The sequence below is a fragment of the Notolepis coatsorum genome (genome assembly GCF_963971535.1).
Source record: "Notolepis coatsorum genome assembly, chromosome: 3".
Lineage (NCBI taxonomy): Eukaryota > Metazoa > Chordata > Actinopteri > Aulopiformes > Paralepididae > Notolepis > Notolepis coatsorum.
In genome coordinates, this window is record NC_140167.1 from 111,814,423 (window position 1) to 111,837,620 (window position 23,198).

The 23,198-nt window shown below is 45.2% G+C and overlaps 1 protein-coding gene across 1 annotated transcript in view; it reads left to right on the forward strand.

Annotated features, from left to right (window-relative positions):
* chmp2ba (charged multivesicular body protein 2Ba) overlaps nucleotides 1-23,198 on the forward strand; it is a 70,558-nt gene that overhangs the window by 14,701 nt on the left and 32,659 nt on the right. Inside the window, exon 3 of the mRNA XM_084310022.1 lies at nucleotides 16,057-16,251. Within this exon, the coding sequence (XP_084166148.1) occupies nucleotides 16,057-16,251 (195 nt within the window). The remainder of the gene's footprint in view (nucleotides 1-16,056; nucleotides 16,252-23,198) is intronic.

Below are 23,198 nucleotides of genomic sequence, written 5' to 3' on the forward strand. Positions count from 1 at the left end.
CTTCAGTACTGGCGGGGTGTGAAGTCATGTCTGGTTCCCACTGGTCCCCACCGTGAACTTGGTCAGTTACATTAGAACCCGTAGGGGCCTCTATGGTCGGGGTAGTCTGGGCGTTGGGGTTAGACATACTTTTACTTTCTAGTTTTACCGCGTTTACTGTTAGTAGAAGACTAGGTTGTTGACTGACAGCGTAAGCCTCTAAGTACTGAGGGAGCCGTCGTTCGCGCTGCGGGCGTTGGTTAGGAGGATCGTTTCGTGGAGTGTTCATCATAGGCCATTTCAATATTAATAACACTATATTAATATTACACTAATTACCATCCGGCTCGAAGGACCAATTGTAACTGAGGGGTACAATTCCCTGACTGTATTGTTAGATATGATACTTACTACCACTACCTCTTGTACTTTAGACTCTGGCCACCCAGTACTAGGCATAAATAATTATGGTAAACACTCCCACGTAGATGAAACGATCCAACACAAATGTACCAAGTCGAAAGTCTGCGTTTAATAATAATTAATACATAGCAAAAGGTATGTAGAGCAATCACTTAATTACATTTATAATTTGAAATAGGATGCACTTTTATGGCAAATGAGTATTCGTTGGTATATCAATAGAGAACGTCCAATCTCTGGTGGCGCAGGCGGTAAATATACAACCTGGAATATTTAAGGAATAATAGCAATGATACTTTAATGATTATAGAACTGGATACACTAGGGGGGAATTCCGGTCGCTTGTAAGACAACTGGAGAAGGGGGGGGGGGTAGAGTCTGGCTGTATCCGTCTGGCCGAGGGTATCCTGGGAGAATCCACGGTTGTGCGGCTCGGTGCCTCAGCGATCCTCGATCCACAGATGAAAGCAGTTGGACTCTCTGTGGGCCGGCTTCCTTCGGTCCACGATGGAGAGACGTGAAGCGACCTCGTCGTGTAGAGCGTCTCCTCACCTGTCGTCCTCTCCGGGGGGGGGGGGGTTTCCAACACACGGCAGTGTTGGTCTTTATCCATAGAATAATCACTGTATACAAAGCATAATCCGTGCCTGGGAAGGCGGGCTGTCGTCGCCTCGTCGGTAGAATAATCCGGTATACAGGTCCACTCGCTCGTCGGCTCTGGGGCTCCTCGGGTGCAGCCTCACATGGGGTCGGCCACCCTGGATAAGCAGCCAGTTCTCTGCCCGAAACGATGGGGTACTGACTACGATAGTATTCTCACCGCACGAAGCACTACATATGAATAGACTATTATTAGCTTAATAGACTACGTCCAACTCGACGATATAGTGCCAAATATGACTATTCAAATATTAATATACACGATGTCTCAATACCGATGGTAGGCCGAACTTGGCCTTACTCCCACACGTGGCGTCGCGGGGAGGCTTTACGTCTGTGACTCTATTGGAGGGTAAGAAACTGGACTAAAAAGGGAAGGTCCTACTTTAGTAGCGCAGTATATATACGCACTATGAACAAATAGTACCGTTAGTGGTGCGGTAGCCAGATTCCTACGCGGAACTAGGACTTGTTCGTACATGTTGAGCGGTACGTTTGAACTGGGTCTGGGGGGTATGGCAGCCTGGCACCAAGGTCTCGACCAATAGTAGAATGGAGACTATTATGGGATGTTCAGTAGGCTAGAATGGATATTCAATGCATATTGTACAAGGAATATACAAGGGATATCAAGGAATATTAGAGAATATACAAATACAATTAAATATATATATATAATAAATATATATATTCGGTTTAATCTGGCCCTTCACAACACTAACTATATAACGTTATTAACTAACTAGCTACCGTCCCGGGAGCTCACATTGATGCCTGGATGGTGCTAACTAACTAGCTACCGTCCCGGGAGCTCACATTGATACATGGATGGTGCTAGCTAACTAGCTACCGTCCCGGGAGCTCACGTTGATGCCTGGATGGTGCTAACTAACTAGCTACCGTCCCGGGAGCTCACATTGATACATGGATGGTGCTAGCTAACTAGCTACCGTCCCGGGAGCTCACGTTGATGCCTGGATGGTGCTAGCTAACTAGCTACCGTCCCGGGAGCTCATGTTGATACATGGATGGTGCTAGCTAACTAGCTACCGTCCACGGAGCTCACGTTGTTGCCTGGATGGTGCTAACTAACTAGCTACCGTCCCGGGAGCTCACATTGATACATGGATGGTGCTAGCTAACTAGCTACCGTCCCGGGAGCTCACGTTGATACATGGATGGTGCTAGCTAACTAGCTACCGTCCCGGGAGCTCACGTTGATACATGGATGGTGCTAGCTAACTAGCTACCGTCCCGGGAGCTCACGTTGATACATGGATGGTGCTAGCTAACTAGCTACCGTCCCGGGAGCTCACGTTGATACATGGATGGTGCTAGCTAACTAGCTACCGTCCCGGGAGCTCACGTTGATACATGGATGGTGCTAGCTAACTAGCTACCGTCCCGGGAGCTCACGTTGATACATGGATGGTGCTTACTAACTGGCTACCGTTCTGTGATTTGTTTACTTCGAGGTTGAAGAAAGTGCACTTTTAGGTTGAAAGAACGGGGGCCGGGGGCGGCGTTGTGCAGGTCGCGATGCGTTTTGCCTTTTGACGCGACACAAATTGATGGATATTTATCGGCTACTGCCATCGGCACATTCGAGCTTATCGCCGATTGCAGTCAACAAGGCACTTATCGGCCGATACCGATACCCGACCGATACATCGGTGCACCCCTATCAAGAATGGTGGAAAGTGAAGAGACTCTGTTTCCACAATCTCTTCTAGCAACAGTCACAGTGCATGTGTGTGTCAGCAAGTGCCTTTGAGCTGCCAGGCAAGTATCCAATCAGCAGCAATCAGCTAATTAGCAGCCATCACCTGCATGCACAGTGACACAGGAGTAATCAAGATCATGGTACATAACAAGCGCCGTGAATATGTATCGTTATACGGCATTTGGTCTAGTATATTTCCTGGAAGGCGAGATAAAGGGCTAATAGCTACTAACGTTATATCCAATGGCATTTCCGTTATACATAAGCTACAGTTAAAACTCAAACTGCATATGATCGGCACGATCCTCAAGCATGTATGCATGAAAGGGGGGGGGGCGGGGGACGTTGTTTCTTATTATTGATTACCAATAACCGTGTTCGTCGGAGTAGCCACATACGCTGATCGTATCGTATCATAACAAGGCCCGATCGGGCTGTAATTTACGTGAAAAAGATCTTACCATGAGCCGGTTGGATCCCCCTGAGCATTTCCCCGTTATCGATCGCCATCTGGTAGATCGATATGTCCATTGGCTGATGATAAATCCCCTTATTGCATGGTGAAATCCGCGATCCAAAACGTAATCCAAGCTACACGCTGCACATCCAGAATCCAGCTAACTGAAAACTCCATTGAAAGTCAAAAAGAAATAATGCTCTGTTCAGCCACAGGGCACACTGCATTATCGCGACAGCGCCCCTAAGAGGATCTGGCCGGTATTGCACTTTGGCGAATTCAAAGAGTAGGGTACATCTGCAGTGCAGCTCGGTGACCTTGAATAGGTTATTAAAATGGAATAAAAGCCAAAACAATTTGCCACGGATATATCCGTGCTTCTGTCCACAACGGGTGGAATCGAAACACGGATATATACGTTGTTGGGCGGGATTGTGTTAAAACATACACAACTTGATTGACAAAGGTTGGAGATCAAGGTTTTAAACTGCAACAGAGTGGAGAATCTCAAGCTTTAAGTAAGTAAGTAAAGTTTAGAGACAGAACAAAAACACAATGCATCACAGAGAAAGAAAACAAAACAAAAACAAAAGACATATTTAACTCTTTCAGTGCCAGCAGAGGGCGCACGATTTAGTGCTTGAATGCCCACCATCCACTTCAATGTTAGCGTTAATATCGCCTAATCTATGTTTTAAATTATGGCTATGTGTCTAATCTGCCCGTCGCTTATCAATGACTCATTTTCCAGTCAACAAGCGGATTGTTTTTTTATCGGTTCATTTCCGTTTTATAGCATCTTGAAAAGCCCTCGTTTTCAAGGAAAATAAGAATATTCCATAATAAACGGAATATTCTAGAATACACAAACGTTCAAATCTTTTGGCCTATTTATGAATAGTTTTCAAATAAACACTAGATTATCGATAGTATATGTGTACGTATGCACGCTATATAGGCGATCTGATATCTGATCTGATATGTTTCCTGATCGCTCGCACAGCCAAACAGCCACATCACACATAGGGGAAAAGCTTATATCTCCGTGAAAACAGGTCTGATTATCCTAAGACTGGTAAAATAGATTCCTTACCTGAGATCAGATGTTATCCAAAAAGATTATTCCAATTCCTGATCGCCATTCCAAAAATCTATCGCTTTTATTGATCCAACGTGTATACTGTAAACGCATATTACACACTGTTCTGATGGTCCACAATGACTGGGATCATCTCCGGTTACATGCGTGAGAAGTAAAATGTGGATTCCGGATTTTCTTTTCTCATCCATTTTCATTGAGTCCATTCCAAAATGGTACATTACCATCTGGGAGACGATAGGGGGCGCTTTTTTCACATCTGAGCTCCTGATGGGGCTGGTTTCCCAACGGTAGACTCGGTTGATGAAATATGAATTCAGATCGCTAATAAAAAAAATGTCACGCTAATTGTCGTGGTTGGCATTCAGGGGGCGGGCTGATAACACGTGTTATGTCGTGGCTGGCATCCAAAGTGTTAAGGACTGTTGGGGTTCATTCCATGAGCTTGGGGCATCACAGCCCCTATATAAATGGTGTCATGAGTCTATTTGCTTGATTATCAAGGAAAATACAGAAATTACTTTTTAAATATGTATTTCTCAACTCAAACATACAAAAGATAGGACTGTCAATATATTAACACATACATTTTGTTATGCCTCCCACTAGTGTTGTCAAAAATATCGAAAAATCGATACATATCGATTCTGAATATTTAAAACGGTTTCGATACTCATTTCCAGAAATATCGATATTTAATTATTCATAAAAAATAAAAAATGTAAGGAAGTTGCATTGTTCATTTCAATACCTGTAATAGTACAGTAGTCCACACACACACATGTGCATTCAGTTAAGTCGGAATATGACTGTAATAACAGTTCAGTTTGTCAGGTACATGCAACACAGATTACAGTGTTTACATCTGTCTGCTTGAGAAAATACCATGTTCTGCAATAAAAATGATTGAAGTGAGATGAACAGTTATTTTTTAATGTGTGATCTAAAGATAAACAAAGGGTTTTAAAAGTGTTATATTTATCTTCTCTTATAGTACCAGAGAGAAGCTGAGGAGAATCAACCAGCAACAAAAGCAAAATTTGTAAAAAAATATATATATATATAATATATATATATATATTTTTTTTGTATCGAAAATATCGATAATATCGATACTTTTCAAGGTATCGTATAGAAGTCGAAATTCCAGTATTGTGACAACACTACCTCCCACAGTTACTTTGATTTCCTCCCTGTTGACGTGTTTCTTTACATTCCTGAATCACATGATGACCAGACATCCCTGAATGTCTTATTATTTCATAATACAACTTTTGGATTAAACAAAGTTGTATGCAGTGATGAACAGTCTTTCCCAGCGGAACACAAGTTACTTAACACTTTCTGTGCCACGGGTCCGGTGCCCAGGGCTCCAGACTAACTTTTTTCACCACCGTCCCAGAACCGTCCCGAAATACAATTTTAACCATCCCAAAGTGAATGTAACCGTCCCAAAAATCAAATGTCGTTTCTTTACTTTGGTTTTGTCGTCTATAGTTGTTATTGCCATAAGAAACACCATTCAGAGAAGGGGAGAATAAATTGATTTAGTCAAAAGGCTCCCAGGTGGAAAGATTTCACAAGAATAATTATGATTAAAAATAAACAAATATATATATATATAAAAAAAAAAGTGTTTAACAAGGTGCTAGTATAGGGATATTTGGTCACGGTGCTGTTATAGTCAACCAATTGGAGCCATGTTGATTATTCCTTCCATAGGAAAATATTTTTAAATGTATTTGTATTTTATTTCGTTTAGTTTTTTTTGTTATTACAAATGTGTGTGTTTATGGTTGAAAATGTTAGAGATAAATAAAGATCAAATCAAATCTAACTGAATCCCTATATTAACAAGAAAGAAAAACGTAGTTTAGCTTTAAACTATATAATGTCATTGCGTCCAGAGATTCCACCTTTGATAACTAAAGTAATGACACTTGACTAGTAATGAAACATGTCCCTTAGATCGCGCTGTCCTCCTGGTCGATATTGATAACTGCTGCTAAAATAAAATAAAATAAGTCCCGAATCGAGACTCCGTGCTGCTTCCAACGAATCCCAATAGTATGCAACTGCAGAGCCGCAGAGCCAGGGGCGCTTTCAGGTCCGGTCACAGGCCCGCTCAACAGCGCCCCCCACCCAACGGCTGAATTGCCAATGGCTGAATTGGAGTATTGCACTGTGCAGCTCCCGCTGCAGCTGTCGTTATCAGAACACTACACACATATCATAATGTTTACAGCAAACTGTAGTTGATCACCAGGTATGTTTTATTAACGTAGAATAATTCATATACCGTAATTCCTCTAATAGTAACCGGTATTCAATTAAAAACCGGGTCTCTATTAATGACCGGGTGCGCTGTTGAGCTAAGCAATTATAAGCCGGCCTCCTAATACAAGCCGGGTTTCATGTATATTAGAGGAATTATGGTATTTCCCTCAACGGATTTACCATAGGCAATATATTTTGTTATTGTTGTTATATGCTGGCCTGGCTGTGCAGTAAATACCATATAATGGTATGGTGTTAATGTTTACCAAGAGAGTAAGCCTACCTCAGAATTGTATAAAACAAAGTTATTATTATTATACCAGTATTGTGATTGCACTATTTTACTTTATTTAACTTTTTTTGACCACCTGTAATTGCACTGTTGACTACTGTATTTCATACAGTACTTGGTTTCAATAAATGAACCCAGTACATTTTACTGGGTTCAAACTGACACAAAATGTTGATTTATTCATTATGATCCGTTTGAAAATGAGAAATATAAGCCTCTCTCTTATACATGCCTCCTCCTAATACAAGCCTGGTATCCGCTACAGTTGAAACAAATACAAGCCGGGGTTACTATTAGAGGAATTACGGTATATATATGCGCGCACTGACAGTCGGCTAATTGACATTTCCTGTGAACAAAATAAAATCCTCTCCGTCCCGTTTGCGTCCCAAAAAAGATTTCTGTTCGTCCCAAATCAATATTTGATCGTCCCCGGGACGACGGGACATCATTAGTCTCGAGCCCTGCCGGTGCCCCAGAACCTCGTTGTGTGCCACCACCCACTTCAATGATAGAGCTCTCATATTTGCGAACGCATAAACTATATCTTAAATTATGCCTAACTATATCTTAAATTATGGCTATGTGTATAATATGGCCGTCGCTTATCAATGACTTGTTTGCAGTCAACATTGTCGAAACGGATAGTTTTTTATACCATTTTGAAAAACGCTCGTTTTATGAAAGTTCCAGAAAATTTCAGAAGATTCTGTGATAATCGCCCTTTACTGGAATATACTGGAATACACAAAAAACTTTGTAATTTTTCGGCCTATTTATGAATCATTTTCAAATAAACGCTAGATTATCGATAGTATATGTGTACTTATGCACGCTATAGAAGCGGGCTGAAAAATCGATTGTCCATTTCCTGATCAGCACACACACGCACACACATACATAGGGCCCACGTTGAAAAATGTACTGTTCATATTTCAGGAAGATTCGCCACTGAACTAATGGGATAACTGGGGATGTTGTTTGCTCCTGACAAGAGTCTCAAAGTCTGGGGTGATGGTAGACAAAGCAACTCTGAGGTCATGCGCAATGTCCAATCTGTTCCTCTGCTTTGTCTTCAGCTGGACCAGAGCTGAGAAGCCACTTTCACAAAGATAGGTAGTGCAAAAAAATATACGACGCATCGACGCAAAAATTCGGCGTAGACGAGTTTTTATGATCAACGTTGTCGATTATGTCGACTAATCGTTGCAGCCCTACTACTACGTATCGATTTCCCCCCTACTCTGAGCTAGTTTGCAGACAGCAATGTAACAAACAATATGGTCCGTGCGGAACCATTATCCCCAACACATAGTTCCGTGTGTGAATTATGTTGAGCCACCACAAAAGATGAATCCAAAATTTTATCCAGTAAGAATAGTACTAGGCTATATAACATACATCTTTGCAAGTAGATTACATTAGCAAAATGCCCTTTTGACATGTAGCCTACATATTCATAATCATGAACGTTTATTTGGAAGTATTTTATATTCTGTACTTAGTTTGAAAGTGGTCAGACAGTTCTCTCTGTGTGTAATACAGACAGTCTTCACACATTCATAAATAACACTTACAGAAAAGCTTATTGTGCACTGTAATAAGTTTTGTTCAATGGGGGATTTTTTAATGTACCGAATACCGTGAAACCGTGGTATTTCTGACCAAGGTTATCGTACCCTCAAAATGTCATACCGGCACATGCCTAGTCTACAATAGGCTACACTACTAGGTCTACACTATACTACTTTCACTGTTTTACTGCATTACAGTACTGTTATATTGTAATTTTTTTTATCAATACAAAATATATTACATATATATTGTTGGTGCTCCTTACATTTTGGTGGGTGCTCCTACATTTTTGCTGGTGCTCCCAACTTTTTGAAGTTGGGAGCATCCTTCGGATGAGACACTAAACCGAGGTCCTGACTGAATTCGGTCGTTAAAGAACCCAGGACGCCTATCGCAAAGAGTAGGGGGTTCCCCCCGACGTTCCTGGCCAAATTTGCATATCAGGTCTCTTACATCAAGGCAACATAATCATCCCTCCCCCCTTAATTGGCTGATATCAATCCCTGTCTCTTGAGCCGTTCAGCCATTGTGTAGTGCAGTGGTTCTCAACTGGTCTAGCCTCGGGACCCAACATTTTCCTTGGTCATTAAGTCGCGACCCAAAAAATTTGGGTCGCGACTTAATGACCAAGGAAAATGTTGGGTCCCGAGGCTAGCTTAACATAACAGACCTACAGTAGTTTGGGGGAACTAATGGGATAACTGGGGTTGCAACAAAAGTGCAACTAGGGCTAAAAACAATGAAATAAAATAATAATTATAAATAATATATGCTTCTTAGCAGACTTCTTAGCTTAACATCCCAGGGAACTAATGGGATAACTGGGGATGTTGTTTGCTCCTGACAAGAGTCTCAAAGTCTGGGGTGATGGTAGACAAAGCAACTCTAGTCTGAGGTCATGCTCAATGTCCAATCTCTTTCTCTGCTTTGTCTTCAGCGACCCACCAGTTGAGAAACACTGGTGTAGTGTAAGGGGGTAAGAAATGGAGAGTTGAAAAAGCGGTGAGAAATAGAAAGGAGAGTAGAACAAAAGTGTAAAAGTGTTACAAAATTGTATGTGTTATGAGGTGGTGAGCAACTTAACATTACACTCTGATTATTGCTGTGATGTACTTTTATAATTAAATAAATACATTTCATATACATTTGAGATTCATGGTTTGTTGTGTTCTTTATCAGTAGTTTATAAATGTATGTTATGGCAATTCATGATGTATTTTTGTAAGTTTGGGTCCCGGGGAAACACCAAATTTCTCTTTTGGGTCTCGAGCTGAAAACCTTTGGGAACCCCTGCTTATTGGATTATTTATGTTGAAGAAACTGATGAGTTATATTAATTAAAGAAAGTTGATTTAATAAAATAAAAATACTAATTTAATCAGATTAATCACTTTATTCAAATTGAGGATTTAGTTTGAAAAAAAAACAAATATATATATATATTTTATTGAAGTAAAAAAAAAATTATAGACATTCTGCTTCGTTCGAATACTTCAATCGAAGCTTTGAATGTTAAAAAATGACATGCGGTACAGCCCTACAACCTAGGATGGCTTAGAGTAGAGCAACTTGCAATGGGCCTGGTCTACAAGATACACTACACGACTAAGGTACCCATGTACATGTCAAATTACTTACCAAAGGTCAGTGAATACCACGACCACAACACCAGAGGGAGCTCCACAAATCATGTGAAACCCAGATTCGGCTCAAACAAGGGACTAAACACGTTTCGCAATTATGCCATATCAATGTGGAACGCCCTACCCAAAGCTGTAAAGGAATGTGAATCACTACCCACTTTCAAAACCACTCTCAAAGAGCACCTACGGGAGACTGCAATTCGAAACTGGCCCCTGTAAATGTCCTAACACAACCCCCTCCAATGTACAGTAAATGTCCTAACCCAATAATACACAAGACCCTCTTTTTGGGACCAAGTAAGGTTTTGTCGATAATCCAATGTACAGTTACCCCACCTCACCCCGCCTACCCAACCCCCCCCCCCCCCCCCCCACCCATCCAACCACCTCCAATGTACAGTGTCCCCCACCCCTACCCAACCCCCCCCTCCACCCCACCTACCCAACCTCCTCCAATGTACAGTTTCTTCGTCAAATGTATATACTCTCTTTTTAGAATTTTTTTTGTATCACAAACAGTACTGTAAACAGTATTGTAAATCTGGTATGTCATAAATCTATAGATGCAGCAGTACTGTATCTGTATGTCGTATATGTCAGGGCTCTACAGTGCAACCATATTGCTCGCATATGCCCCTAAAAATATGTGTGTGCGAACCTGAAAAATCAATTACTCGCACGGCGTGCGAGTGCAGATTACAGCCTCATTCGTTCTTTTTCTTCTCCGCTGCGAGAATCGTTAAAAAACTACAAGTCCCACAGTTCACAGCCACATAAACGTTCCAATCACAGTAGAGTTTCCTGTGGTCACGCGACTGGAAACTGAAAGTAACGATCAGCGTCACTGTCTGAGTCAGACAATACAGCCATGTCGAAGCCCATTCATTTTTATTTTGCGCGAAAGATACCGGAGAATGAGAAGTCAGGCGATGCAGCTCATGTTACAGAGGTGATGGTTAACGTTAAGATACTGATGCTAGCCAGCATGCTAGCGAAGTTGGCCAAGCTAGCGAGGCTACACCCACTACTACCCCCACTGTAGCACCCAATGTAGCCACTGTAGCTAGCGAAGCTACACCCACTGGAGCCGGAGGGAAGACATACAAATTTAACGTGAATTGGCTAAACATTTTCCCATGGCTAGTGTTCGAAAACAATGTCATGTTTTGTAAATATTGCAAAGTAGGATCGATGCATTGCGATGCATTGTTACACCCCTACAACTGGCCCACTGTGTATGTGTGTACAGCTAACTTGGCTAGCGTTATCAACCGCAGAGGTGGGCAATAGGGTCCAGCTGCAGCGCCGGACGGCCAGAGTGCAAGCGGTGTGGCAATAGGGTCCAGCTGCAGCCCCGGACGACCAGAGTGCAAGCGGTGTGACGTCGTAATTGGCAGAATCGATTGTCAATCAATGGTCTACCTGACACGCAAACTCATAAACAATGTTTCTGTACTGGAGGTGTACAGTATTTCAATAGGCAACCCTGAAAGGATAATTTTTCTAGAAGAGCAACACTAACTCCCCCCTCTACTGATGGCCCTGGTTGTAAAGCCAGTGTCTCCTTTTTGTTCAATGTCACTGCCTTTCTTATTAGGCCTAGTTGTTGGCTACAACTTTGCCACAGTAGGCATTAATCACTTAATTAATAGTTCAAATGTCTGTGTCCCATTCCCGTTTGCACACGCAGATGATACACACACACAGTGGGCCAGTGACTTTGGTGGTATGTGCTATTGCACAGATGTGTCCCGTTCCCGTTTGCACATGCACGCACAGTACAAATCTATTTATAAAAAAAAAGAAAAAAAAACTCTGTTACTTGAAATATTTTCACTGTGCTCCTAAATATATTTGGGTGCTCCTAAATTTCTTTGTGTGCTCTTAAATTTTTTCATTTAGGAGCACCTGTGCCCCTAGTAAAAAAGGTTAGCGTAGAGCCCTGTATGTTATGATGAATTGAAAATCGGAACCCTGATGTAAACGAGACGAAAGTCTTTCTCTGGTCTGCATCCCCTTAACAATTGTGTGTATTGAGCCGTACTGTATTGTACCCATTCTGCAATCTGTTAATAACATTTTCAATCAATCAATTAGGGATGCACCGATATGAAAATTTGCCACCGATACCGATTGTTCAACTAACACAATCGGCCGATACCGATATTTGTGGCAAAATATTTGTTTTAAATATTTTTTAAATATTAATTTTTTTTGTAATCTTTTTTTTTTGTAATTTTTTATTTTTTTTTATGAAACTACTGTATATTTGTCTTACAAATTGTGCTCACCGATATGAACATAGGCCTCTTTACTTACTTAAAAAAAGGAAACATCAAGAAATAGCACTATCTCTCTCCCAGTATGTTCTGCAGGGCATTGATTTTGACGACAGAGGTTTTCTAGAACAACAACACGGCGCGGCGCGCGGCCGACGTTTAGCTTTTAGCTCCGTAGGATGACTTAAATGAGGCATAATGATTTTACTGCAACTAATGTTATAATAAAACAAAGCCTTTCTATACATGTGTCTGATTGAAAACGTTATTAACAGATTGCAGAATGGGTAAAACTCAGGGCTCTGTGAGCAACGGAAGGAACTGAGCTAGTATGACCGCTTGCTACGTTCGGGTAAATAATATGCTGATGTTATGAACGTGTAACACTAACTATATAATGTTAATGCCACAAAACGAATGCCTTGTTAATCATAAGTAGTAACTTTGATGCAGTAGCTTGTGTGTGTGTGGGCCGGGGGCGGCGTTGTGCAGGTAGGTCGCGAGTGAACTTTTTTTTGTCTTGACGCTACACAAATTGATGGATATTTATCGACTACTGCCATCGGCACATTCGAGCTTATCGGCCGATAGGCCGATTGCAGTCAACAAGGCACTTATCGGCCGATACCGATACCCGACCGATACATCGGTGCACCCCTACAATCAATGCTCGCCCGCAAAAAGCCACCAGGATTAGAATTGTTCTTTTTTTCAACAGTGTGATTTTAAAAGGTTTAAATGGTAAATCGAATCGTGACGCCCCTAATTTCTACATTATTTCATCAATGCTGTGTAACAGCCCGCCAGGCAGTACACACTATACACACCTCCCAAGCCCCCCCACCCGAAAACACTTCCTCTTCCTGTTAATTGTGATCAAACCGGATTGGCTAATGGGTCAAAATAAAAAGATAGAGGATTGGTTAGGATGGCTAGCTTTGCCTTAGGCCAAAGATGGAGACAGACCACGCACAATCCGATACACACACACACACACACACATGTTGCCATGGGGCTGTGTGTGAACAGAGGAACATTTCCACCCCTCTCCTGGAAAGATGAAAGGCAGCCATACCCTCCTTTCCTCTCCTCTGTATTGTATTAAGTAAACATCATACAGGGCATAATTACCTCTCCAGGGAGCAGATTTGTGAAAGCCCTCATTAACGCTTTCCGCTAATTAGTCTATTTTTTGTTTGTTTTTGTAGCGAATGAACAAAAAAAAATCTTTAAGAAATGGAAATGACCTATATTGTAGTTTAGCCTAATCAAGTCCGTGTGTCGCCCTCTGCTCGGCATGTGTCACGCACGCACACACACACACACACTCATATACACACACTCACACATACATGCACACACCCCCCCCCCCCCCCCCCCCCAGTGCTGAGACCTACATTCACTCAACTAACTAGACTTAGAAACGGTAAATATGAAGGCGCAATGTTAGGCCTTCCATCCACTGTTCAAGGAAAGTTTCAGGATTCTGACACTCGCCCCGCTGACGTATGATCACTGTGCTCACGAGGCAGACCAATGGCTCCAATAGCTTCTTCTGCACCACTCCATCACTGGGACAGCGATATCTGTCTGTCTATCCCCCCTCCTCTCCTCTCTTCTCTGTCTGACAGTGGTAGTAAATACCCCCCCCCCCTCCCCTCCCCCCACGCTGCTATGCCTGAATTTCCCCAAGGGGATCAATAAAGGAATATCTTATCTTATCTTATAATTTCCCATCATCTCTGAGCGCCTGTATTTCCAGCTTCCGCATCCCTATGTTTCCCTATGTATACATTGACCATTATTACTGTCATCATGCACCTCTTTGTCTGTCAGAGATGGAGTTTCCACTCTGCCATTAATTGACCCAGACTTTGTTCTGCTTAGCAGGCAAAGAAAGTGCTCGCCGAGCGCATCTGCTGTGTGCGTGTGAGGTGGGGAGGGGGGCTTTAAATGTACTTACTCAGCTCTCTCTCTCTCTCTCTTTCTCTCTCTCTCTCTCTCTCTCTCTCTCTCTCTCTCTCTCTCTCTCTCTCTCTCTCTCTGTGTGTGTGTGTCTACCTAAGTAGCATATAGCAGTAGCACCTAATGCTGAGTGCAACATCAACAATGAGCTGCTAATGACAGTTTAACCCTTTGACAACACTGGGACACAGATGCACAGAGGGGCTAATGGCAAGAGGTCTTGTAATGGTGAACATTAATAAATTATTGTAAAAAAATGAATTGGCAAGCAAGCTCTCAACTCCTCCCCCTCCCCCCACATTTTCTGCTAACTCGGCCTCACACATTCACATAAAGAGGACATACTAGGAATGCTGTAGCGTTGCTCAGAGGCCTGGCTAGCTTTCAGTAACCTGGAGCATCAGCTAGTCTCAGAGGAGACGCACGCACGCACGCACGCACGCACGCACATACACACACAGACACAGTCCCTTTGGGAACTGATGTATTTTCACATGTTTACCAGCTCAAAGGGTTGCTTGCAGGTGCCTTTTATGAGGTGTAAAGCAGATGATTCTATTGACTCTAGACATTCATACACAAACACAGTGCTCTGGGGAGCTCACAGGATGTTAGCATGTGTTTATTGGGATGTAATGCGTGTGCATGTGTATTCTTGCGTGTGCGTTAGGGCTGCCCCCTCTTATTTGATACATTTCTCAGTTTGATCTTAGTACCGAGACTTATTTATTTATTTATCAAATAAATGCTTTTTACCATGCTGAATCAGCCATTTCCCGAAAAGAGGTCCTTCTACGCGATTCCAATCGGGAAGCACGATATTACAGATGTTGATTAAATCAGCTCAATTAGTCGACAGAATTCTGTGACTATTAGTTGGTTAATAATTTCTTCAGTGGAGGACGGCCCTTGTGGATGTGTGTGTGTGTTGGTCGTGTGCAGTGCATCACTGTATATCACTTCAGTGGATAGTATATGTTGTTGGGCCTGGACAAAATGCCACGCAATATTTACCACACAATCATTTCAATATCTTCACAATATCTTTCTATTTTTGAGAGTATTTGTATTCCAGAAAAAATTACAATGTGATTAAATGTAATTAAGTTCTCAGTGATATTTCATAAAAAAATATATATTTAAAAAAATAAATAATAATATTTACATATCATGGACGACGGTGTAGTAAAAATCCATACCTTTGCCTGGATCCATGACGGTGTACCTTTTTTATATTTGGTATACCCCCGAGCCCTACTGTATAATGTGGTAAATCTAGTAAATCCAGGCTTTTGATGAGCTCACGTCACTTTAACATTACATACTGTGGCACTCTTATCTATTTTATGTTTTATTCATGACTTATTATGTGAGACTGGCGATTTTCTATTCATTTCAATGAAATTAACAACTTTTTTACTTATATGCTGCTCTATGAGTGTGTCCTCCACTCTATTTGATTGATTTGATATGACCCAACCTCTTTATATAGTATTGGTTGTCTAGTGTTGTTTGCACTGGAGGAACAACATTTAGTTTTTATGTATGCAAGTGGACAAAGATTACAATAATGAACCTTGAACCCTGCATTTCCCTCCCCTCACACCACCCTCCCTCCATCTCTGTCCCTCATCCCCGCTTCCCTTATCCCTTCATCCCTTCCCTCCTCATCCCTCTCCTTCAGGAGGCGGAGATAAAGAAGATGGCTAAGACTGGGAACCGGGACGCCTGTAAGATCCTGGCCAAGCAGCTGGTGCAGCTGAGGAAGCAGAAGAACCGCACGTACGCCGTCAGCTCCAAGGTCACCTCCATGTCCACGCAGACCAAGGTCATGAACTCCCAGATGAAGATGGCTGGAGCCATGGCCACCACTGCCAAGGTACGGTCCAGGAGAGCCGGGCTGTGGTGTGAATCATACAGTCCGCCCCCGAATCCAAAGCAGGGAAAATGTTATTATAACAACCTTTTTGGACTGCACGTTCATTGGCGCGTCCTGTAAAAGATCACTTTCCATGAACCCCCACACCCCCCCTCCTGTCTTTAACACATTGGACGCCAGACCCGAGATAAGTCGGGTTTTCTATCGTTATTTCTTTTATTCGATATTCCCATTCATAATCCATCGAGGGAGCCTGTGTTATCATTGGGAATGAGTCTGAGATCGCAAACGTCCAATACCGCCGCCTGCCGCCTTCCGGTCGGTATTGCACATCCTTGGAAACTCTCTGGCTTGGACTGTACGTCGATCTAAAAAGTCCGGTCCGGGTTTTCCTAGTCGGGCATGGCGAGCGCCTATAACACATGTGTAACTGAGGGGTACAATTCCCTGACTGTATTACTAGATATGATACTTACTACCACTACCTTTGTACTTAATATTCGGCCACCCAGTACACGGCATAAATATATTATCATAAACACTCTCACGTAGATGAAACGGATCCAACACAAATGTACGAAGTCGAAGTATGCGTTTATTACTACACAGCAATGGTGTGTAGAGCAAGCACTTAATCACTTAATTACATTTATGAATTGAAATAGTATGCACTTTTATGGCAAAGAGTATTCGTCGGTATATCAATAGAGAATGTCCAATCTCTGATGGCGCAGGTGGTAAATATACGACCTGGAATAGTTAAGGAATAACAGCAATGATACTTTAATGATTATATATTAGATACACTAAGGGGGGGTTAATCCGGTCGCTTGTAAGCCGACAGGAGTAGGAGGGGGGGGGGGGGGGGTAGAATCCGGCTGCCTCGTCCGGCCAAGGGTATCCCAGGTGAACCCACTGTAGTGCCGTTCAATGCGCCGGCGATCCTTGGACCACAGATGAAAGCAGGTGGACTCTTTGTGGGCCGGCTCTCTCCGGTCCACGGGGGAGAGACGTGAAGCGACCTCGTCTTGCAGAGCGTCTCCTCACCTTGCGTCCTCTCCAGGGGGGGGGGTTCCAACACACGGCAGTGTCGGGGGTCTTTATCCATGGAATAATCAAAGTATACAAAGCATAATCCGTGCCTGGGAAGGCGGGCTGTCGTCGGTAGAATAATCCGGTATACAGGTCCACTCGCTCGTCGGCTCTGGGGCTCCTCGGGTGCAGCTTCACATGGGGTCAACCACCCTGGGTAAGCAGCCAGTTCTCTGCCCGAAACGATGGGGTGCTGACTACGGTAGTATTCTCACCGCACGAAGCACTATATATTAACAGACTATTATTAGCTTAATAGACTACGTCCAACTCGACGATATAGTGCCAAATATGACTATTCAAATATTAATATACACGATGTCTCAATACCGATGGTAGGCGAACTTGGCCTTACTCCCACGTGGCGTCGCGGGGAGGCTTTACGTCTGTGACTCTATTGGAGGGTAAGAAACTGGACTGAAAAGAAAGTCCTACTTTAGTAGCGCAGTATATATACGCACTATGAACAAATAGTCCCATTAGTGGTGCGGTAGCCAGATTCCTACGCGGAACTAGGACTTGTTCGTACATGTGGAGCGGTACGTTTGAACTGGGTCTGAGGGGTATGGCAGCCTGGCACCAAGGTCTCGACCAATAGTAGAATGGAGACTATTATGGGATGTTCAGTAGGCTAGAATGGATATTCAATGCATATTGTACAAGGAATATACAAGGGATATCAGGGAATATTAGAGAATATACAAATACAATTAAATATATATATATAAATAAATATATATATTCGGTTTAATCTGGCCCTTCACAACAGCCACCCCCTGAATAGGTCCCAGACCTAATCAGTTAAACAGAGACAGATTAATCGCGTTGTCTATTTACACATAAGGGTTTGCTGTAGGGGTCAGTCAACTTCACAAAGTCATAGGGTTGTAGGGTCATGGTCATCATCGATTGTGTCTGGGAGTCGAGGCAGTTCTATGAGCCTCGCCACGGGACGGGTGTAAGTGCGACCCTGGACGAGCACTTCAGCTGCTCGGACCTTGCCGTCGGCACCGGTGATCACTTTGCTTACGCGGCCGGCCGGCCACATAGCTCTGGGCAGTGATTGATCAATAATCATGACGACTGTTCCTTCTGTCAAATTGTCTCTCTCCTTTACCCACTTCTGGCGGGTCTGTAGAGACGGTAGGTAGTGCAGTAGGAAACTGTTCCAAAACTTGTCGGCTAATACTTGGCTGTACCTCCACATTCGTCGGCCGTTCGCTTCTTCAGGCCGGTACATTGTCTGGGGTAATGCAGGATCTAGCCGCCCCATCAGGAGTGTGTTGGGGGTAACTGGGTCGATATCCGCCACATCACTGGAGACATATCCGAGGGGCTTCGAGTTAAGTACTCCCTCAATCTCCGTGAGGACTGTCATTAGGACTTCTTCTGCCACAGTCTGGGCCCCAAGTACTGCGTACAGGGCTGTCTTTATGGAGCGCACTTCTCGTTCCCAAGTGCCACCGAAGTGGGGTGCGTTTGGGGGGTTGAATTGGAAATCAACCTGTGCTGGAGCGAGGTGGGTCTTAAGTTCTGGGCCCATAGCTTGGAAGCTCTCTCTCAGCTCTCTTTCGCCGCCTTTGAAGTTTGTCCCATGATCGGACAATAGGGTAGACGGTCTTCCTTTCCGTGATGTGAATCTACGGAAGGCCATAAGGAATGAGTCTGTGCTCATGGTCGGGAGAAGCTCGATGTGTATCGCTCTGGTGGTCATGCATTTGAATACAATACCCCACCGCTTCTCGGTTCCTCTTCCTTTCTTTATGTGCAGCGGGCCAAAGCAGTCCATACCCGTTGAGTGGAATGGCTTGTCACCGATTCGGAGGCGACATGGAGGAAGGTCAGCCATCCTTGGTATGCTGGGCTGCGCGCGCCACTTGCGGCAGTCTAGACATGTTCGCTGGAAGCGTCGTACCGCCTCTCTTCCTTGTAGGATCCAGTAACGACGTCTGATTTCCGCGAAGACTCTTTCTGCTCCTGCGTGATGTACATCCTCATCGTATTTCTTTATAATCAGCTCTGTGACCTTGTGTCGGCTGTTCAATACGATCGGGTATTTAATGTCATCCGGTAGATTGGGGGCTCTGCGTAGGCGACCACCCACTCTGATGAGGGTATGAGCGTCGCTCTCGGGGGCCAGATGAATTAATCTGCTGTCGGATGGGACGGGCTTTCCTCCCTGTAGACAGGCCAATTCATCGTGGAACGAGTCTCTCTGGGCTCGCTGCAGTAGAAGCAATTCTGCTTCCTCGTAGTTAGCTGCTGACATATCAGCGGGGGACTTGCACTCCGGGTGGTACCGCAGGAATGTTCTTTGTTGTGCACTCTCTATGGACGTGCAATCGTCTATGTTAGGGTCGGTGGAGGCTACGGTGCTCAATCCACAGAACACAGACTTCTTATTTTCCACCTCCTCTGGACTTGCTTCCCTCGGGATAGGCATGGGCCACTGTCCTTCCGGGAGTCTTAGGAATGCGGGGCCGTCACTGTAGACATTGCGACGGGTGAGGTCATCCAGGGGCATCCCCCGGGTGATGACGTCTGCTGGGTTCTGTTTTGTATCAACGTAGCGCCACTCTGTTTCTCCGGTTAACTCTTCGGTTAAGTCTTGAATCTCGGTGACTCTGACTCCCACGAAGACTTTGTACTTGCATGAGTCCGATTTGATCCAGGCGAGTACCGTCGTGGAATCTGACCACAGGATTGTTCTAGACACCGGTATGGTGAGCTCACGTTGGATGAGCGTGGCTATGTGCGCTCCGGCTAGGGCTGCGCAGAGCTCTAGACGTGGGATAGATTGTTGCTTGCGTGGGGCTATTCTCGAGCGGGCGAGGACAAATGCTGTGTAGATCTCTCCCCCCTGGTCTTGGGCCCGCAAGTAGGCTACTGATCCGTATGCGACCTCTGAGGCGTCACTGAAGACGTGTAAGTCCATTTTACATGTCTCTGGCCTCACCGTGGGTGGGAAGTAGCTTCGGCGCATATTAACGCCTGGGAGTGAGTGGAGCTCCATCTCCCACTCTCTCCAGGTGGATGCAAGGTGTGCGGGAATGGGGTCGTCCCAGCCCTGGTCCTTGTCCCACAATGCTCGTACAATCATTTTTGCCCTGGTGGTGTACGGTAGAATACATCCTAGCGGGTCATATTGTCGGGCGAGTGTTGTGTACACACTCCGTCTGGTGGTCGGCGCCGCCGCCGGCCTTCCCTGCTCCGTAGTCAGGGGCTTGTGTCTGTAGTGAAGCGAATCTGTTTTGAATCGCCACACCAATCCCAGGGTCATCTCCTGGGCTTCTCCCGGGATTGTAGCCATCCAGGTCTCGCTGCTGGCTGCCTTGTCCTCGGAGGAGAGGCTGCGCAGTACTTGCGGATCGCTGCTGGCCCACTGCCTGAGATCAAAGCCGCCTTTGATCAATGAGGCGCGGAGTTTAATCAGGAGAGCCTCGGCTTCTTCCTGGGTTGAAAGGCTTTGTAGACAGTTGTCTACGTAGAAGCTGTTCTTTACGCTGTGTCGGACCTCTTCGTCCGCTGCTGGGTCCTCTGCTACATGTTTCTGTAGTGCAAATGTAGCACAGCAGGGGCTGCACGTCGTTCCGAAGGGGAGGACTTCCCATTGGTAGATGGCTGGGTGCTCATCTCCTGGCTTCTCTCTCCATAGGAACCGTAACAGGGGCTTGTCCGCCTCTACTAATCTCACCTGCAGGAACATTCCTTTAATGTCCCCGCTGATGGCCACCTTTTCCTGGCGGAAGCGGAGTAGAACGCCGAGTAGGGAGGGGCCGAGTGTGGGACCGGGCAGTAACTCTTTATTCAGATTTTGGGATCCGATCTGGTAGCTGCAGTTAAATACTATGCGGTCTTTACCGTTGTGATGGACCTTGTGGTGGGGCACGTACCACGATTCAGTGGTCTGGTCAGCCTCTTTAATGTCCATCTTTGTGACGTGTCCCGCTGTGATGAGCTTCTCAATCTCAGCGCGGTATACACTCTCTTGGGCGGGGTTCTTGGCTAAGCGCCGCTCCGTGTTCAGCAGGTACCGTTCTGTGGCGTCTGTCTTGGCGTGGAAAGTAGGCATTCCTTCTCGCCGCAGGAGTGGCGTGGCGTATCTCAACACGCCGTTGACCGGGACTCTCTTGGTCCCTGTCTCGAGGAGGTGAATGGCGTAAATGTCATCTTTAGAGCGAATGTCTTTCTTTCCGTTCTTAAAGGGCATTTGTTCCAAGGTCCATAGCCGCTCTACGTGTTGCAGGAGTGCGGTTTCTCCCTCTGTGACTCGGGAGTGGAGACATCTAGTGGCTGTACTTCGGTTGAGAGATTTGGCGAGCGGGCCTTGGAGAGTCCATCCCAAACGGGTCTCGACTGCTGCAGGACAGCCTCGGGGTCCGGTATGAACCCGGTCTATCGGGACAATGAGGTCTGCATGGTCGGAGCCTATCAACAGGGTCGGCATAGCATTGTCTATGAGCGGGATCGGTAACTTGCGCAGATGTGCATATTTCTCCATCAGCTTGGCGACGGGGTATGTGTACCGCGACAGTCCTATTTCTTGGCTGGTGAAAGCGTCTGTAATCTGGTACCGTCGCTCAGGCTGGCCGCTTGCTGCGATAGAGAATGAGACATTCTCGCCCTTTATCGTCTTCAAATCTCGTCTTATTGTCCGAATTGTCATTTGGGTTTCGCTTCCCCGCAGCCCTAGCTGGGCCGCAGCGGAGGCGAGCAGCAGGGTCTTCTCTGACCCGTCATCGAGGACGGCGTAAGTGTCCAGGACTTTATTCTGGTAGCTTAGTGTCACACGCACTACTTTTAGGAGTACTCGGGCTCCACTGCTGCTGGCGGGATCGATGTACATGACGCTCGCTTTGCGGCTGGATGGTGCAGGTGAAGGGCGCCGTCTGTTACTGTCGTGAAGTATGTCCAGATGGGCTCCATCGCACTTGGTGCACCTTTTCTTTAAGCGGCATTCGGCTGCCATGTGTGAGCGCGCACAGCGAAAACAGCGCTTGTTGGACTTTATCCATTGACCTGCTTCCTCCGCGTTCAGCTTGGGGAAGGAGTCACATTGCGCTAGCCAGTGTTCTTTCTCACAGTAGGGGCACACTATCTTCCACTTCTCCGTTCTGGGGGGGGTACTGTGGCTCCTGCTGCTCGGTACTGACTCCGATTGGTGCATCACAGTCACCGATCTTCTTCCATCATTTAGTCGTCTGGTTCCTTCTCTGGAGCCAGGGGTGCTCCGTCCGAATGTATCTAGCCGTAGGCTGCTGACTTCTCTCGCCAGGAAGTCTGCTAGATCGAGGAGGTTCGGTTCGGGGCCATTCGGGTCTCTGTGGTCCCTCTGCCGCCTAAAGCGCTCCTGACGAGCGGGCGGCAGCTTCTCCAGAATCCTTTCCACATTTGAGTTGGCGTAAAGTTCATGCCTCCCCTTCTCTCTTTGCGCTCCCAACATCCCTACCAGGGACTGCACTCTGATGGACAGGTCGTCCAGTGCTCGATTGTCTATTGCTGGGGGTAAGCGGTCGATGTGTCGGATCTCCTGGATCACGTAATCCCATATGCGCCCATACCTCTGGTCCAGTGCTACCAGCGCTGCTGTGTATGGGGTGGTGGAAGTCGCGTAGGCGAGCGCTATATTATGTGCGCGGGGTACCTTAAGTGCTTCAGTAGGATGGCGTATTTGTGGCGTTCATCCAATACATCCACCAACATGGTCTCCAGACACATGCGGAGTTCTGTATACTGGGCCCGGTTCTCTTGGGTGAAGTCGGGTACCATAGGCGTGCCAATGTATGACGCTGACTGTGGATACATCGGCGAGCGTTGGGGGAGAGGCCTCCTAGGCGAGTCTCCTCCCGCTCCTT